This window comes from Panicum virgatum, chromosome 5N (assembly GCF_016808335.1).
Source record: "Panicum virgatum strain AP13 chromosome 5N, P.virgatum_v5, whole genome shotgun sequence".
Lineage (NCBI taxonomy): Eukaryota > Viridiplantae > Streptophyta > Magnoliopsida > Poales > Poaceae > Panicum > Panicum virgatum.
Genome location: NC_053149.1, coordinates 12,176,753 through 12,194,037, shown reverse-complemented (window position 1 = coordinate 12,194,037; position 17,285 = coordinate 12,176,753). Strand labels below are relative to the sequence as shown.

Genomic DNA, 17,285 nt, shown 5'->3' with positions numbered 1-17,285 from the left:
CCCGTTGTCAATTGGATCACAAGCACAGCTTGGGACACCCTCAAGATCTCCTTCACCTCAGCTGGAATCTGAAAATGATTCTATGCCCATTGAGATAGAAGACGATGATGAAGTTATTGAAGTAGAAGAAGGGGAAGATGATGGTGCTGCAGCCGGTTCCAAGAGGAAGCTTACCTCTGCAGTTTGGAAGGAGTTCAAGAGAGTCAAGTTCAATGGCAATGTTCGGGCAAAGTGCAACTATTGTGGCAAGAAACTTTCCGCAACAAGCACAAATGGGACTAAGCACCTGCACAACCATTTGAAGGCTTGCTTGCAGAGAAAGATAAAGCTGAATGGAAAAACCTTTGCTCAAGCTTCTTTGAGATTTGGTAGAACTGATGCAGGGGCTATCACAGTCGAGAATTACACATTTGATCAAGAAACTGCAAGAAAAGAGCTTAGTTCAATGATAGTATTGCATGAGTATCCCTTAAGCATAGTTGACCATGTTGGATTCCGAAGATTTGTTGATGCCCTTCAGCCGCTATTCAAAATTGGTACAAGAAACACAATAAGGTATTTGTCTCTTATTTCAGATCTGTCCAATGCGCTTTCTAATGATTTTTGTACCTTATTTCAGACCTGATTCATGCATTTTCTAATATTTTGTATGTTTACTTCAGATCTGATATTATGGCACAATACGAGGTGGAGAGGAAAAAGGCTATCGAATACATGGCTGGTATTCAATCAAGGGTGGCCATTACATCTGACCTGTGGACTTCTGATAACCAAAAGAGAGGATACATGGCGATCAAAGCTCATTTCATTGATGAGTCTTGGACTCTTAGGAATATTATCATGAGGTAATTACTATAAGCTCATGACTTGTCAATACCTACTTGACATATGCAAATCTGGATACTTATTTTGCATAATATTTAAATTCAGATTTATCTATGTTCCTGCTCCTCATACTGCTGAAGTTATTGGTGAAGAGCTTTATGAGTCATTGATTAAATAGAATCTTGATGAGAAGATATCATCGGTGACTCTTGACCAGGGATGAAAGTGGTAATCTGAACTGTTAGAACAAATTTAATATTTTAAAATAGATATGTATAAAATTGGATGGTGGTCATTTCTTATATTATCAAGCACATTATTACAAATAAGAATAAAATTTTGCATAAATTATTTTATGCATTATTTGCTCCCTACAACAAAAAAAAGTGAAAAAAATACCGAATTTGTTTCCGAATCCATACCGAATTTTATATCTATCATTTGAGAAAATATAGGATGAATTTGAGGTTTACCTTTTATGAATCTTTACAAGCTCAATGCTCAAAACAAGAATACAAATTTGTATACAAGATTCTATATCCTATTTATTCGCAATCAAAGAAAAACGACCAAAAAACTGATTACCGAATAATTACCGTTTCCGACCGTTTTCAACCCTACTCTTGACAACTGCACTACAAATGATGCGGTAATCCCCTATCTTGTGAGGAATATTGGAAGGCATAAGCTCATGAATGATGGAAAACTGTTACACATGCGCTGTTCTGCCCATATCCTTAATTTGATAGTAAAAGATGGGTTAGAAGAGCTGAAAAATGCTATTGAGAACATTCGTGATAGTGTAGCATATTGGACAGCCACCCCTAAAAGGATTGAAAAGTTTGAGGAGATAGCCAAATTTGTGAAAGTTGATACAAAGATAAAGATAGGATTGGATTGCAGAACTAGGTGGAATTCAACTTTCATCATGCTTAATACTGCTTTGCCATACAAGTCTGCTTTCATTAGGGCAAGTCGTGTAGATAGGTAGTACACATCTTTACCATCGGAGGAAGAATGGAATTTTGCTGAGGAAGTTGTTGGGAGGCTTAAAATGTTTTATGACATCACCAAACTCTTTTCTGGGACTGATTATGTGACTGCCAACATCTACTTCACTAGAATTGCTATGATTAGAAAGCAAATCAGGCAGTGGTCAACTTGTGGCAATCCATTGGTAGAAGCAATGTCAGCTAAGTTTGACAAGTGCTGGACTGACATCCAAGGGCTTATGGGCATTGCAACTCTTCTTGATCCTCGATGCAAGACAACTGTGCTGCTGATTTGCTATGAGAACTTGCTTGGTGTGTGTGGTAGAGAGTGTGAGGACAAGGTCATTGAGGTGAAGAACTTGTTGGCTGAATTGATGGCTGAGTACTATGTGGCAGAGGACGTGGAGGATAGCACACCATCTTCAACTTCACCACCAGATAGTGATGACTTCTTGTCTGATATTGGTGCACGCATTGCATCTCTTAGGCCAGCAAGCATGGGGTTCAAGTCTGAGCTAGACCGCTACTTGGATGAAGAAGTAGTGTGCATACATACAAAGAACTTCAATGTTCTAGATTGGTGGAAGGTGGCAGGGACTAGATATCCAGGAGGATTGCAAGGGACATATATGCTATCCCTGTCACCACAGTTGCTTCAGAGTCTGCTTTCAGCACTGCTGGTAGAGTGCTTAGTGAGCATCGCAGAAGGCTCACTACAAAAATGTTGGAGGCTCTCATGTGTTCCCAAGATTGGATTAAAAACAAATACAAAGGTATATTGTTGTTCTATTTATATACTTGTCCACTGATTAAATATTTGTTGTTATTGCTAAAATGTGATCTTTTTTTCTGCTGTAGTTGATGAGAAGAACAAGCAGCCTGCCACCTTTTGGTCTTGTCTCCAGGATATTCAAGAGGGCCTTCAGGTGATGTGGTTTCAATAATTCTTTCCTTGTACTATTCTCAGATTAAATTGCTAATTACTATGTTGGTATGCTCATGTAGGAACTTGCAATTTGAGGAGATGTTCAAGAGTTCCAGGTGGTGGTTCCCCTTTTGGTGCAAGAACAAGTCTTCAAGGAACAACTGATGAATTGATGTGCCTATTTTGATTATTATTATTTGTCAATTGTGAACTTGGATGGAATTTGTATCTGACTCATTTTGATTACTGTGATGTTTATGTGGCCTGGTGGTGGTTAACTGGATGGTGACCTTTTGGTAGTTGGTACTAGTGGACTAGTGGTGACCTTCATGAGTTGAAGTGTTGAACTTGGTAATTCTAGCATTTGGTTATGTATTTCACTTATGTATGAACTAATGCCATTGGCAAGTACTCTTATCTAGTATGACTAGGTTTTATGATTGGGGAACGATGACCTATCAATTTGTCGTTCCTATTATTTTCATCACTTTTTCATGTACTGTGCTGCATCGGCCCTTCAATAGCATGCTGTCTGCAGCTGTGGCTAATGCTGGTTAACGGGCACGGGCGACCCGTAGGCGACCCGAGACCCGAATCTGGGCTTCAAAATGAACCCGTGGCGGGCATGGATTTTTTAACGGGTCTGATTCTAGCGTCGCGGGTACGGGTTTGGGCGGGCAAAACCCGACGGGTCTGTGCCCGTTGCCAACCCTACTCCCTCTCGTCTAGCGCAGTTGCGCCGCCGCAAGCGGAGGGTCTGGTCTGCTTCCATCTTCCGTCTCTCGCTCTCGCACAGGGCGGCTTTCCACCAACGCGCTGCCGCAAGGCACAGTGCGGCCTTCCATCGACCAACACCAACTCCCCCGCCGCCGAGTTACTAAGTCACAAAACGCGGACTCGTGCATGCCCATCCGGAGCCGGCGGCGGCGGCGATGGAGAGGATCCCAGCGGCGTCCGCCATGGACTGGAGCATCGACCTCGACAGGGGCCTCCGCTCCCGTCACCACGGTAAGCTCAGCCGCCCTCCTACCCTTCTCTTTCCTCTCTCCTCTATCCCCTCCTTCACCTCGCTCCCATCGGCCCCGCAGCCACGCGCGTCCGCGCCCTCGACGCCGCCGGCCCGCGCCTCCGCCAGCTCTGCGCTTGCCCCACCGCCCCCGCGCCCGTCGCCTCCGCGTTCGGCGTCCTGCCCGGGGAGGCTCGCGTCTTCGCGGGGACCATGCTCCTCCGCCTCGCCGCCGAGTTCAGGAACGCCGTCGGCGCCATGCGAGCCCGCATCGTCAGGGTCCTCCTCTCCGCGGCGGGGAAGCGCGGCGCGCTGGCCGGGGCCCGCGTCGCGGAGCCTGACCAGCTGCTCAGGAGGGTCAAGACGGTCTACGACACAGGGAGCGCGCGGGACAGGGCGCTCGCGCTGCGCGTCTTCGGCTGCCTCGCCGAGGTCGCCAAGGACAGCGTGCATGTCCGCTCTCTCATACTCTCCAGCTTGGGCGCCTCAAGTGCTCTAGAGGTTTGTACCTTTTTTTGGCATTGCAATGAACCATATGCCCAGACAAACTTCCTATTTGATTGGATAACATGTAATTCCGTGTTTGCATTTTCTAATAGCAGGGGTGTATCTGATTTTAATAAAGATTTACATGTATGCCTGTCCATTTGCAGGTCAAGGCAGCTCTTTTTGCAGCTGGTTGCATTTGTCGTCTGTCAGAGGACTTCTCATGGATAATTCTTGAAGTGTTCCGAAGATTGATATGTTCTCGGACATCAGAACCACAAGTTATCATGGCAGCAATTAAGGCTTTCTCGAAGCTTGATTGTACGTTGGCTGTTATCCATAGAGTTCATGAGGTGTTTATGGATATATGTTTGTTGCTTAAAGATGGAATTTATTAATTTACTTTAGGTTTTGGTCAATGTTTGCGCCTGCCCGTTCAATCTTATACGTTGACATGGTTGCTCGTACTCACACATTGAACTAAAGTTGCCTTCATGGCCAAAATGATGCAGATGTCAATGATTAAAATTACCAATAACTGATACGAGGGATTGGATGATCTGAAATGGTGGGATTGGATAATAACAAGGATAATGTTGCATTCTGCTTTTGGATGATGTTATCCTTGCTGAACTGAAGTGATCTTTTATTGTTATCCTCACAGGTTGGAAAGCAGATGATTCTAGGCACACTGGAAGATGTATTCAAATCTGAAATGCTCTATTCACTCTCAAGATTGGTGTCCAAGTCTATCATTTTGTTCCGCGACCAGGTAATGCAAGCAATGTCAGTCTTCCCCGCAAACTCTGTTGCCTGTTATAGTGTTATGGCATTGTGTTCATGTTGCAACAAGCATATATTTGTATTTATTCAAATAAGTCATGAAGTTCTCCTTGAAGTGATGTTTGCAAATTGCAACATTCAACAAGCAAGAATCAATTTCATTGATATATGGTTCCACTTCTAGGAGGCAGCTAATTTACGGCCGGCCGTAAAACAAGCCGGCCGTACGGCCGCACCGTTTTAGGAAAGCAAATGTGATTAGCTTTCTATTTTTAGACGTCAACCTCACATTCACTGTCGCCGTTGCAGACATGTTGTTTTCTGCCACCCCCACTGCCCATCCCAACCCAATGTACTCCAAAAAATTTAATTATTCCATAGAGGTGTACATAATTTGCATAGAAAAAATTCAGAAACTGCACGCCATGCATATCTGCATCTGAACTGCTCATAGTTCTGGTCAAGCAACATCTCACAGATACTCTGGCAGCCTTATCTATACTTCAAGCTATTTTGCTCATAGTTTTCTGTGCAAAAGCAACCTGATCTGGTTTTCTTAACTAATATACCCATTACAACTTCAAATATTGAACACAACCATATGACCTGCAAATACAATGATCATAACTAATTCGGATCATGCAAACAGTTAATTCTAATCTGCAGACTATGGTATGATACATCACAAGCAATTCACCAATGATGAATGCACATTTGCTTCCCTTCATGACCACACCATGACCTGCAATGCTTTTAAGAAAAGAATATAATGCATAATTAGAGGAAAGCACTAGAGGTTTAAGACTTGACAGTGTGTTGCCTACATAAAACACTAGATTGCTCCCTACAAGACGAAAATATAGGGCTGACTATATAAAAAAAGATGTACTGAAAAAAGAAATAGATGCAAAGAGGGCAACAGGAAAAAATGGTAATTGCTTAAATTGTGCTAGCTTCTAAAGTGTGTACAAAAACAGTCTCTACAAGGCAATCCAGCATTCTCTACCCTGTAGACTTTACTAAAAAAATTCAGTGAACCATGAATACCTAGAGATTTGTCCTTGGATAGGAGTGCTTCGAAAGCCGCGATTCACGTGCCAGAACCATGAATAATGGTCTTTGTTGGGTTTCAACTCTAGCCTACCCCAACTTGCTTGGGATTAAAAGGCTTTGTTGATGATGTTGATGATGAACAAGTACAGACAGCAAAGAACATCAAGCTTATTTGATTAACACAAATAACATTGCTTTGCACAACAACAACCATTAACGAGAACATTGACTGGAATTAAGATAATGAATATCATCATCGCATATATATATAAGTTGAAAAGGGAAAACACATGATAAGCACGATGTCATTCAAAATTTATATAAAGTGATTCTCCTAGATAAGAAATTAAACCCTTGCACTTGGAGAAGATACCTTGTGATGAGACACGAGGCAACATCAAGGCCCAGCTTAGTATTTGGGTCAAATGAAAATCTGCAAGATCAGATTACTTGCATAAGCTTAACATTAAGGCAAACAAACTTGATCAAGTGTAAATAAAGAAAAAGCCACTAAGATGGTCATGGGAAATTGAAGGTGAATGCAATTATCAACAGTTAGAAATACAACATTGCAATATACTACACAAGGTTATAAGATAAGTCACGTGCTGACTGCAAGATAATTTAGAAATATGACAAAATGCCAAAGCTAGATAAAAAAATGCTAGACTAAAGATGAATAAATTGCTTGTTCACATGTCATAAGTTGCCTAAACAAAGTGAATTCCAGTAAAACCAATGGCTAATCAAATCAAAACAAGGGAAAAATACTACTATCTAAAATACAAAAAAAGCTTAGACTAATATGAATAATTTGTTTGTTGATTTACCTTAAGCTGCTTACATGTAACTTAAAAAATGCTAAGGCATGATACATAAACTGCTTAGCTGGTTTAACATAAGCTACTATCTAAAACACAAAAATGCTTAGCTGGTATGATTAATTTGCATGTTGATTTAGCATAAGTTGTATACATGAAAATCCAAAAAAACTATCGGTAGGAACACTTGAAAAATGCTATAATCAGAATGCAAAAAATGCTCTAAACAAAAGTGAAACTGCATACATGATATTCATTGTTGTTCAACTGCTCTAAACAAAAACTGTGTACATGATATTCATTTTGTTCAACTTCTCTAAACAAAAGTCAAACTGTTTTTTATCTTTTCTTAGAGCCAAGTTGTTGTCTAATGAAAAATGGAATAGAAAGATATTCATTGTTGTTCAACTGCTCTAAACAAAAATGTCAAACTGCAGCTCCCTGCATCTATAGAAAATACCAGTAAAAGCTAATTGACAGGATTAGAGTCTAGCAAGGACTGCATGATTAGAGTCTAGCAATTTTTTGAAACCTCTTAAGCAAAATTTTGAAAAATTATGAGCAAATTAGAACATAGACAGAAGTATTTTGAAAGACCAAAACCCAAAAAGGGATTGGCTGCATAATTGGTTTGTATGAGCCTACTCTCTATCATTAAAATACTTCAAGTATTTGATGTATTGGCCTAGTGGAAAGTACTGAATGCTTGTAGTAATTGATATAATTCCCTATAGAAAATTACTAAAAATGCTTCTACTATTTGACAAAAATACCTATTGCAAATTACTGAAATGCTTACTGGGCGCACGCGGGCAGCTTGCATTGCTTTGCTTGCTCCCCTGTCTTCATCCCCTCCCCTCCCTTCCCATCCCTCCCCTTCAGAAGCTGCTGCGCACGGCGTCGGCGGCATGCGGGGTGCAGTTCAGCTGAGTGCTGCAGCTGTCGCTGCTCACCCCCTACGTGCAGGAGCTGGTCATCTCCGCACGCCTCATCTGGCACTGCAGCCCGCTCTCCGGCCTCCTCGTCCAGCCCCTTGTCAGACACCTCTCCGACCGCATCGCCCTAGCCGCCTCCCCACTCGGCCGTCGCAGGCTCTTCCTCTCTGCGGGCGCGGCCTCAATCATTGTCGCCGTCTTCACCGTCGGATTATCCGCCGACCTCGGCCGCATCTTCGGCAACCCCAGAGAAGGCGCTCCTCGGAGCCATCTGTATCTACCTCGTCGGCCCCTCGCGCGGCACACCGCCGCGGCGGCCCTGCGCGCTGCAGGGGAAGGACGACATGGAGGGGAGGCGCGACGAGGTGAGGGAGGCGTTGCGGCTCCGCGTTGTACGCCGCCGCCGCCGCCCCGCACGCCGCAGGCTGCGGCCCCGCTAGTTGCAGGGGAAGGCCAGCGGGGCGGGGAGGCTCGATGGGGTGAGGGATGGTGGAGAGAGAGGGGGAGGAATGGTGGAGAGAGGGGGAGGAATTTCTCGGGAGGTAGAGTGGAAGATGAACGGCAAGAGGAGATAAGGTTGGGTGGCTGTGGGATCCAGCGGCAGTATAATGATGGCTCTGGTGGGCGTGGGTGGGAACTGGCAGCCCTGCCGTGCGAACGCTCTAACGCGTGGCCGGCAGTTATCAAGTCTTTACCCCACTTGGCCACTTCTAATGGCCATCCCATATTTCCTTTTCCAAACATTCTTAGTTTTCCTGTACTTTATCTTTTGTCACTTTACTGAAAGATGGCTTCTGCTTTCAAAAGCAAAACCACTGCTTGATAAAGTTTAAATTATGTACATGGCATTCATAATACTTGGATGTTACCTGAAACGTCCTCCTGTTCTTTAGCACTAATATTTGTGCCGTTGCAACTTCTATGTTAACATAAAAGCTATCCATTTATCTAATGATCTGGCTAAGAGATCCTGGTAGCTACCAATGCTCCATACACACGAACATTCTCCACTTGTTGATTGATTTTTAACTAACTTTATTCCTTTGGTCAACATGTTATTGCAGGTGGATTTACTGTTACTGTTTCTGAATCATGATTCCACTCCTATGAAGTCTACGGCGTTAAAATGCATGTGTTTTATGTTTCACAGACATACCTACCATTTTCCAGTTATTAGGACTGTTCTTGGCAGATTGTTGCCACTAATTGATGATGTGGATTTTTCACTTGACTATAAGAGCGATGTGTTAATGATTCTGCAGAAGGTGATGATTAATTGCCTCTGTGCTTTGTGATTTAGACCTCATTTTCCTCATGTTATCTGATTGGATAAAACTTTTTCAGATTTTCTGTGGTAAAGCGTCATGCATTCATCATTTAAGTGGTTCTGAATTATCTAAGCTTCTTCTGGCTGCTGAAAGTTATTTACATTCTTCTTCCTTGGAGATGCAAGGTACAGCTCTAGAAATACTTGTGGAAGTCTTTTGCATTCTCAAGCAAGCAAGGCCAGATTTGAACATGACCATTCTTAAGGGTTCATCATTTGCATATGTGGAGTGCCAAGGAGTAACCAACAACATATCACTAACTTCTGAAGAAAATTGTATGAACAGGGCACTGTATAAGTTCATAGCAATGATTGTGAATTATATTATATCTCTGGTCAATCAAGTAATCAGCATCAAAAAGAAAAAAGTCACTAGCGGAAACATCTGCATGTCATCTGAATTGGATAAGAAATACATAGCTCCTTTCAGACTTATGCTGAAGCTTGTCTCATGCTACCCTTCTGCTGCTACTGTTGCTCTTGGTGAACTAAGAGGCCTGCTAAAAGAACTATCTCAAATTAATGGCAGTAATTACTCTGAAGTTGCTGTTACCTCTGTTGAACCATTCCAGACAAGTGTTGCTCCTGAGGAATTGAGCACTTCAAATGCCAATGCTGAACTTTTAGCTACAAGTATTGAAGCTTCTCACATTGAAACAAACATTGGTAAGGGAAAACTGGATCCCACCAAATTTGATTGCAAGAATAAAAAGTCCATTGCGCATGATCTCACTCTTTACACGCTCAAGTTTGCAAATGCTTGTCACAATGTGCTTTGTAAAACATCTGGTACTAGATACAATCTTCATGATAGCATTAAGGATCTAATCGAGTGTGTCCATCAGAATGACTCTCAATATTGGAGCACATATGAAGCCTTCCATCTGATAATTTGTGCTTGTATTGCTCGGCATACTTGTAAACTCAGAGATGGTACTCAGGAATTATGTGGTTCAAAAGAGGAGCCTAATTTCTTCTCAACTCCTTTGGTTTGGATAGCTCAGGAATTATGTGCACTTCGAATGACCAAAATGCTTATAAAAAAGCAGAAATACTGGGAAGCTTATAGGTCTTCTATGTACTGTTGTTGTAAAGGTCTCTGGTTCACAGCTTCCTTTGTCTTTAGGAAACTGGCAGATGCATTTAATCCAGGCCCTTTCAGTTGTTGGCTGAAATCATTGCTACTTTTTTCTGCTGGGGAAATTGAGATGAAGCTGTTGCTTTTTCCCTCAGCAACTATAAAGTTAGTCGGTGAGCTACAGATAGACAATGATCTTAGTGAGGACCTTTACTGTGCTAAAACAGACACTGACAGTATTCTCAGTGCATCTCAAGAGTTGCATGATCACCAAGCAAAAATCACTGGTATTTGTGGCAGAACATGCTTAGCTAATGATGCCCTAGAATCAAATGCCTCTTCAGATTTTGAATTCTTTTTCCAGAGATGGTTCATTAGTCTCCGATCATCATTTCTTGAGATCTTAACTGACATTCTTGGTATTCTTAGTTCAACTTCTTCTGCATATGAAGGAAGAGAAAACCATTTAAATGTATCAGGAGAGCTTATCCAAGGCCAAATACTTGCTTTGGCTAGTTGCTCTTTAAGACTAAGTGATCTGGCAAAGAGTTATGATCTCCTTGCTGCATCCCATATGGACATGGATTGTCATAGCTCTAGTAGTTTAGCCAGGCTTGCTTTCATGTGCTCACTTTTGGCATTTTGTACTGCATATTCTGTGGATTTCTCAAGAGCATATAATGATGTAGAGCCGTGCAAGCTTCCCAAGAGGTTTTCTCATGCTTCGGCCCTACAAGATTTACATGGAAGAGTAGATGGGTCAGACAGGCAGGTTGTTTCCCAACTGCAACAATTCATGCCCGCTTCTTTTGATGCACAAGTCTGTTTACAGTCCAGTGGACGAATGAACTGTCCAGGTATTCTTGAAAAGGATTCTTATTCTCTTTGCCATTTTGCTGTGGCATCTTTGCTTCGTGCACGTGGGAATGCTGAATCTAATGGAATGACAAATGGAGCGGACTGTTTATATTCTTGGCATGGAGGGTTGCAACTTCTATCTGTCATTCTGCAGAAGTTAATGGAATTGCCTTTTGTGGTTCCCAAGTATTTCTTCAGAGTAAGGTACATATTCTGTTTCTCTGCATTGATAATCAAATACCATTTTGACCTATTAGCATTTGTTTGGTGGTTGAGATATGTCAGTTTCTGGCATTTGTTTGATAATCTAAAACCACTTTGACTTATTAGCATTCAGAGTAAGCTTGTTGCCTTCAAATGAAGGTTTCAAACTTGAGATAACAATTTCTTTTTTTTGGTATAAATGCAGGCCTTGCCTTGGTGCTGAACTTTACATGTTTGTTTCAAATCCTGTTGACACAAGCGGAATGTCAGTAGAGCCTGGTTTCCAGTTGTCTCTGACCCTTGGCATGCAGTGGAAGAGGGTGTTAGAGAGAACCGCGATTCGCCCTGTGAAATTGTACTGCATTCTAGCTGCAAGCTCGACAACCTGCTTTGATGCGGCAGGAACAAGAAGCAAACAGTTTGGACCGCAGAAGACCTCTGAAATGGTTGAGCTTAACGCCAAGCTGCTGCAGTACATAAAGAGTGATCTGAGGAAGGGCAGGGACGAGAGGGATTCCCAGTCTGGCTCGGAGATGGTGACGGCATTTGCACGCTTCGAACCAGCTGATAGCGGGCAGGGATTTTCGGCTTGTCTGCTGGATGTCTCCTCGTTCCCTGAAGGTTCGTATCAGATAAAGTGGCTCGTGTGCTGCGTCGACGAGAACGGCTCCTATTTCAGCCTCCTGCCTCTGAACGATGGCGCTATCTTCTCTGTCCGAAAGTCCTGACCGTGCGTTGTTGTAGAGCATATTCACTCTAGAATTCAGAACGTATGATCTGGTACCCTTGGTCGGTCCAAGGCGGCCAACCTGCATTGAGGAAGGAAAGCTGCCGAATTGCATCACAAGGCCCGAGCCTTATGCTATCTGCTGAATTCGCTGCTGATCTTCAAGACTTCGACAAAACTGCTGTTCTAAACAAGCACTATGTTTCTGCTCGAAGCATTGTCATTAATGCAGTGTAATCTAAGTCTCTTATTTTCTTTTAGAATCTGGGACCGGGGGAGTGCTCTAACCAAGTAACCAATGTAGTTCACTTCATGTTGAATTTGAAGCAAAGTTGTAGCATATTAGGGAAAAAAAACAGATTCCAGTTCCCCTTAACTTTGTGCCTCTCGGATGGAGTCGACTCTCAAGTCAGTTGGGCACTTCGAGTGCCTCTTTTTGTTTCAAACTCAACACGCCAAGCCGGTTCCTGTCTATATATACCTGTTGGTCGTGCGTGCGCTGGGCGTGCTCTGCAAGCCACCCATTCAAATTCCCTCGCGGCGCGGCGCGGCGCCGTCTAGGAGAAGCCAGCAGCACGCGTCGCCAGGTCGCGGCCGACGCCGGAGAAGAGAAGGCCAGCGAGGGAGGGGTGAGGGATCATCGGAGGCGGACGCATGTGGGCGGGCGGCCATGGCGCTGCTCTGCTTCCTGCTGGACCTGCGCAACATCCCCCCTCCCCTGCTCCACCGCGTCAAGCAGGTACCTACCACGCTCCCGCCCGCCCGCTTCCTCTTCCTCCCCGCCCATCCATCCGTCGGAGGTGAGCAACCCCAACTAAACCCCGTGCGCCGCCGCGGTTCCGCGCGCCTGTGCAGTGCTTGCTCCACCTCGCCAACCTCTACGCCGCCGCAACGCCACCGCCCCAACCCCACGCCTCGTCCTCCGCCGACGCCGGCGGGCTCCCCGGCCGCCTGGCCCTCAGCTACGTCCACGCCCCCTCCTCCAAATCATCCTCCTCGTCCTCCTCCTCCTGGCCTGAGGTCAGTTATCCATCCTCCATGGCTCCATGCTGTTGATCGGACCCCTGGTTGTTTTCACTTTTCAGTGTTCCGTGCGCTGCATGTTTGCTGATTCCAAATTGACTTCAAAACCAACTGATCCGGTATAATGATTGTGTCCACCGCTGCATAGGCTATGCTGCTCGATGTAGTGTCGCCTTTGTTTGTTTTTGGCTCCAATCGGCATCGGGTGCTGACACACACCACAGATGAGGTCGTAAAATGTTTGTGTTGCTACGCTTCTTCAGTGCATTTCTGCCTGTGCAGGTTCTATAATTAGCTTTCTGTTCACTGTGGTGTTTCGTGGTGTTCCGAGGGTAAAATCCGTACCGCCTTCTGTTTGCTATGAAACAGGAACCAATTTATCCCTGTGGACAACTGCTTAGACGCACTGTGAACGTGGTGACATTAGCCGATCCCAATATCACTCAGTTCAGTCAATCAGTCTGTAGTGCTTATTAGTCTATTCAGTCCATATGTGTAGATGTGTTCCTGCTGCACTTTTACGACATTGTTATATATTCTAACATCTGAATGTCAACCAGCTAAAGATTGGGTATAGGCCTGGTGAAAAGTTCAGCCTTCGAGATTTTCACCATGCTGTAAATAACATACCTCTGGATGGCTTTCTCCCTGACCAACATGTTGGGTCTTCAAGTGGAGGTACGGCAACTGTGTTGGTCCCATAATCTTCCAATTATTTGTGAGATGGGTACAATACCAAACTAACTCAGAAGTGCTAAATACTGTGAATATGTGTGGATTTTAACAGGAGAGTGATCGTCAGATGGAACACTTTCCTGACTATATTTCTCATGTGCAGATGTATCACTGGCAAACCTTTTTAGCAATAGAGCCATCTATTCTTGGGCCACTGATGACATCTCCAAGAAAGTGATTGCTATATGTATGTCTGCACAAAACCCAGAAGCTCTTCGAAGGTCCCTTATGGTATTAGCATAATAACTTGCAGTTTTTCTGAGAGGGATTAAGCTGCAGTTTTCCCCCACTAAGTCCTTACTCTTGATGCATTCCTTTGATTAATGTCTTGTATTGTCATCAGGATGCAGCAGAACAGTGTGTTGCAGTGGACTTTATAATGTTGGAATCAGAAGCTGCATTCATGTATGGTGACATTCTCGAAAATGCCAATTCTTTTGTAAACAGAATTTGTGATCTTGAGAACTGTGTGGTACGGAGATATAATCCTGGTATGGAAGTTTCAAATCATTTATTGCTTTTTTTTGTTTATGTTCGGATAATAAGGTGATCTTTCATGATCAACCAACAAACCATAATATGATCATGCTATTAACTTTTTCATAATTCTAACAATATGCTGAAATCACACTACCAGAGAGTTATTTTTGGGGAATGGGACCCGACGGCTATCTCTGCCATATTAGGAGTTCTTTACACTCCAGTTCAGATTCAATGTTTCTGTCATGTGAGGTAACCCAAAAGTATGTATGTTTGCTGTATATTTGGAAATGCAGAGCCCCAAGTTTTGCATGGCCTAGTGAAGAGGTGGTTAGAAGAGCTAAAGGATGACAAAGAGGAGATACTGCAAGCTGTATTTCTGTTCAGATATCCCATTATTGACTCTGTTAAACACATATGTTGCAACCTGTACGCATCAGCCAATCACATAACTGATGGTTTTCCATCTTGTCAGGTGATAGAAGTTATTATACCACCTCTAGCTATTTTATTTAGAGGTTCAATGACAGAATATCTGAATGTAATGTTTTCCTTTCACTACCCAAAACAATGTTCCATCTTGTGATTTGCAAGCATTGAGTTTGTTCTATATAAGTATTGGTTAGTGGAATAATATGTGACTGATAAAGGAATTTTTTCATACAATTTCAGTAATTTCATAATCAACTTTTTTAACTTCTTATTTCCTTCAGATAATAACAGTTATGCCTCCATACTTTCTATTGTCCATTCTGTAGCCTCTTTCACTGCTATGCTAATGCAGAACACATTGATTTGAACAGGCATGCAAGTGTCATGGTCGCCCTATTGACCTTGTCACCACAAATAAGGTAAAATGGATGTGTCCAATAACTAGTCGACAGCTTGCAGCATCTGATGTTACTGATACTGCTGTGAGGATTGGAGAACAAAAGGTATTGTTTCTGCCTACTTCAGAAGGTGGATCAAACTTGCAGCGAGTCTCTACTTCGATTTCGTTTGATGTAATTGAGCGCACTCAGTTAGCCTCAATGGATGAAGGTATCCACTACCGTTGACTATTCAGATACACATATTTTGTAAATTTAATGACAATGTCTGTTAACAGGAGTCATAATGGGGAGGTCTTTTGTTGTGATTCCCAGTTCAAATGATGTTGAAGTTGCTTTAACTGATGAATGTTCAGACCAGAACACCCAGAGTTAGTATCGCAAATTTACGCATGATGTGTCTCTAGCTTCTCAAATGATTCTGATATGTCAGTATTATCTGTGCTGTGCAGTTTTCTATGGCCTATGTGAAACTCTTTTCAAGCTTGACCAGGGACTTGTTTGCTCCTCATCATGTAATATTGAAACAATGAAAATGGGAACTCTTTTGTGTTACTATCTTCTTCTACCATCTGAGAAGGGACCAATGCTTCTGAGGGTATAAGCACCTGGCCTTTTTTGATTTGCGATATAATTTGAGGCATTTGCACCGCCTGTAGTAGTTAGCATAAAAGCCTATCGGATTGGATTCTGAATGCTGGATAACTATCTTAGTCATAAAGCTTTTATTTTCGTTCCTCATCAGTTGCTGTAAAAGAAAGGATTCTGGTCTGTTACTGGCTTGCGCTAATGATTGGAACACATAATGTTTTAGAGGCTTGCTGGATCTGAAGAGATATTGCCTCTCCCAGACATGAATCGAGATTGCAACTCCAAGGTTACAATGGAAATCAAGAATTCAGTTGAAACTTCCTTGTCTAAGGTATGTCTCCCTCTATTTCTGTACTTGTGACTTGCGATCAGGTGAATGATTTTCATTATTTGGTCTGCTTATGATTAGTAGTTTCCTTGCTCCACAAACTTGTTCTGCATACTATTATCAGCTTCCTTGCACGACACACTCTTTTAAAGTTTTAATTAATACCTGGCAACTGCTACTTTTCAGATTGCACTCAAGGATTACAACCCTCTGCAACATGAAAGAGGTTTTCATTCGAAATTGAATCGCCTGGTGAAGGACAGCCTGCAATTCGGGTACCTACTTGGTTGCTACTTATACCGTCACATGATGCTTTCTTCCGATTCACGATTTCAGTAATTGGTTTGATTTGTTTTGCCTGCTATCATGACTTGTCATGGAAACCATGGTCAAATAATATGTCCCATTAATGAAATCGATTTCATTTCGCAGATCAATTGATCCAGACTCTGCCCCGAAGGACCATCACCACGTTGATTCGTTCAGCGAGCCACAAGTACCAACATGCCAGGGTCTTGAAGACAGCAGGTTCCTGAACCAACCTGAGGAAAACGCTGGAGGTCTCGATGACCATCTCCACTCATTCAGCGAACCACAGACATCAACATTCAGAACTCCCAAGGCGAACAAGCTATCGAGCCAGTCCAAGAAGGGGAATTCCTCCCCCAGCATCAGTGAGGAGTGGGAGAAACTCATCATCATCGATGACCTCGACGACAACTTCACCACCGCTGCACCTCCCAGGCTTACTGCCGACAAGCCTCCCCGCACTAAACCACCATCTCCAGTGAAGCCGCTGGACGAGAAGACTTCAAGGATTCTGGAGAGGCTAGAGGGCCCCAAGGCGAAGAAGCAGAGGCCAGCTAATGCTGGCAAGGCCAGCACCAAAGCGGCACCGGCACCCAGCCGTGTTGCCAGTACACAGAACAGGAAGCCGCTGTTGCCAATTGACCCGAGCGCAAGCCAGCTGCTGAAACCAAGCTTCAACAGGCTTAGGAGAAAGCTCGCCACCTGACCTAGGCGCATGCTCACGCTTAGCTCCAGCTAATTGTGCAGATCAAGAACACACTTTTGCACCAGGAATTGTGAATACGTCGCGAGACTATATGTGCCGATGCATTTGTGTTGTCAAATGTAAATATTGGAAACAAATCGCTACTCAGCTTAGACAGGAAGTAATGCAAACTACTGAAATTAGCTTTTTTTTTTACTCTGCCGTCAAAATATACATGAGCAACTTCTTCAGAGGAGGCATACAGCTTTAGCTCACTAGATTTT

At 43.3% G+C, this 17,285-nt stretch overlaps 2 protein-coding genes and 1 long non-coding RNA gene across 6 annotated transcripts; 2 read left to right on the top strand and 1 right to left on the bottom strand.

The window, feature by feature from the left end:
• The first annotated feature begins 3,503 nt into the window (after positions 1-3,503).
• Positions 3,504-12,396, top strand: LOC120676450. 3 transcript variants are annotated; one of them, XM_039957709.1, is made up of 7 exons: positions 3,504-3,750; positions 3,831-4,249; positions 4,402-4,587; positions 4,899-5,006; positions 8,891-9,091; positions 9,171-11,293; positions 11,499-12,396. In XM_039957709.1, the coding sequence occupies exons 1-7, from the start codon at positions 3,675-3,677 to the stop codon at positions 12,019-12,021; spliced, it is 3,636 nt and encodes a 1,211-aa protein (XP_039813643.1). In that variant the 5' UTR covers positions 3,504-3,674; the 3' UTR covers positions 12,022-12,396. The 3 variants fall into 3 exon arrangements, with proteins under 3 accessions (XP_039813643.1, XP_039813646.1, XP_039813645.1); XM_039957712.1 differs by lacking the exons at positions 3,504-3,750; positions 3,831-4,249 and having other exon boundaries at positions 4,402-4,555; XM_039957711.1 differs by lacking the exons at positions 3,504-3,750; positions 3,831-4,249; positions 4,402-4,587 and adding an exon at positions 4,627-4,802.
• LOC120676588 lies at positions 5,371-8,536 on the bottom strand. The gene is made up of 3 exons (XR_005675909.1): positions 7,691-8,536; positions 6,444-6,503; positions 5,371-5,767 (listed from the first exon to the last, which is right to left on the bottom strand). It is a non-coding gene; the product is annotated as an uncharacterized LOC120676588 (long non-coding RNA).
• LOC120676462 lies at positions 12,395-17,217 on the top strand. Of its 2 annotated transcripts, XM_039957739.1 has the most exons (12): positions 12,395-12,759; positions 12,876-13,040; positions 13,604-13,721; positions 13,882-14,009; positions 14,122-14,269; positions 14,555-14,733; positions 15,062-15,299; positions 15,367-15,459; positions 15,541-15,686; positions 15,903-16,010; positions 16,194-16,282; positions 16,440-17,217. In XM_039957739.1, exons 1-12 carry the CDS (start codon positions 12,412-12,414, stop codon positions 17,020-17,022), a joined length of 2,343 nt encoding a protein of 780 aa, XP_039813673.1. In that variant the 5' UTR covers positions 12,395-12,411; the 3' UTR covers positions 17,023-17,217. The 2 variants fall into 2 exon arrangements, with proteins under 2 accessions (XP_039813673.1, XP_039813674.1); XM_039957740.1 differs by lacking the exon at positions 12,876-13,040.
• The last annotated feature ends 68 nt before the right edge of the window (positions 17,218-17,285 follow it).

What these genes read in the sequence shown, in the direction of transcription:
- LOC120676450 (XM_039957709.1), top strand. Translation starts at nt 3,675, where the DNA reads ATGGAGAGGATCCCAGCGGCGTCCGCCATGGACTGGAGCATCGACCTC. An exon ending in CCTCCGCTCCCGTCACCACG is followed by an intron (nt 3,751 to 3,830) that starts GTAAGCTCAGCC and finishes TCGGCCCCGCAG; the next exon opens with CCACGCGCGTCCGCGCCCTC. An exon ending in TCATTTTGTTCCGCGACCAG is followed by an intron (nt 5,007 to 8,890) that starts GTAATGCAAGCA and finishes ATGTTATTGCAG; the next exon opens with GTGGATTTACTGTTACTGTT.
- LOC120676462 (XM_039957739.1), top strand. Translation starts at nt 12,412, where the DNA reads ATGGAGTCGACTCTCAAGTCAGTTGGGCACTTCGAGTGCCTCTTTTTG. An exon ending in TGTTGGGTCTTCAAGTGGAG is followed by an intron (nt 13,722 to 13,881) that starts GTACGGCAACTG and finishes TCTCATGTGCAG; the next exon opens with ATGTATCACTGGCAAACCTT. An exon ending in TTCAGACCAGAACACCCAGA is followed by an intron (nt 15,460 to 15,540) that starts GTTAGTATCGCA and finishes TGTGCTGTGCAG; the next exon opens with TTTTCTATGGCCTATGTGAA.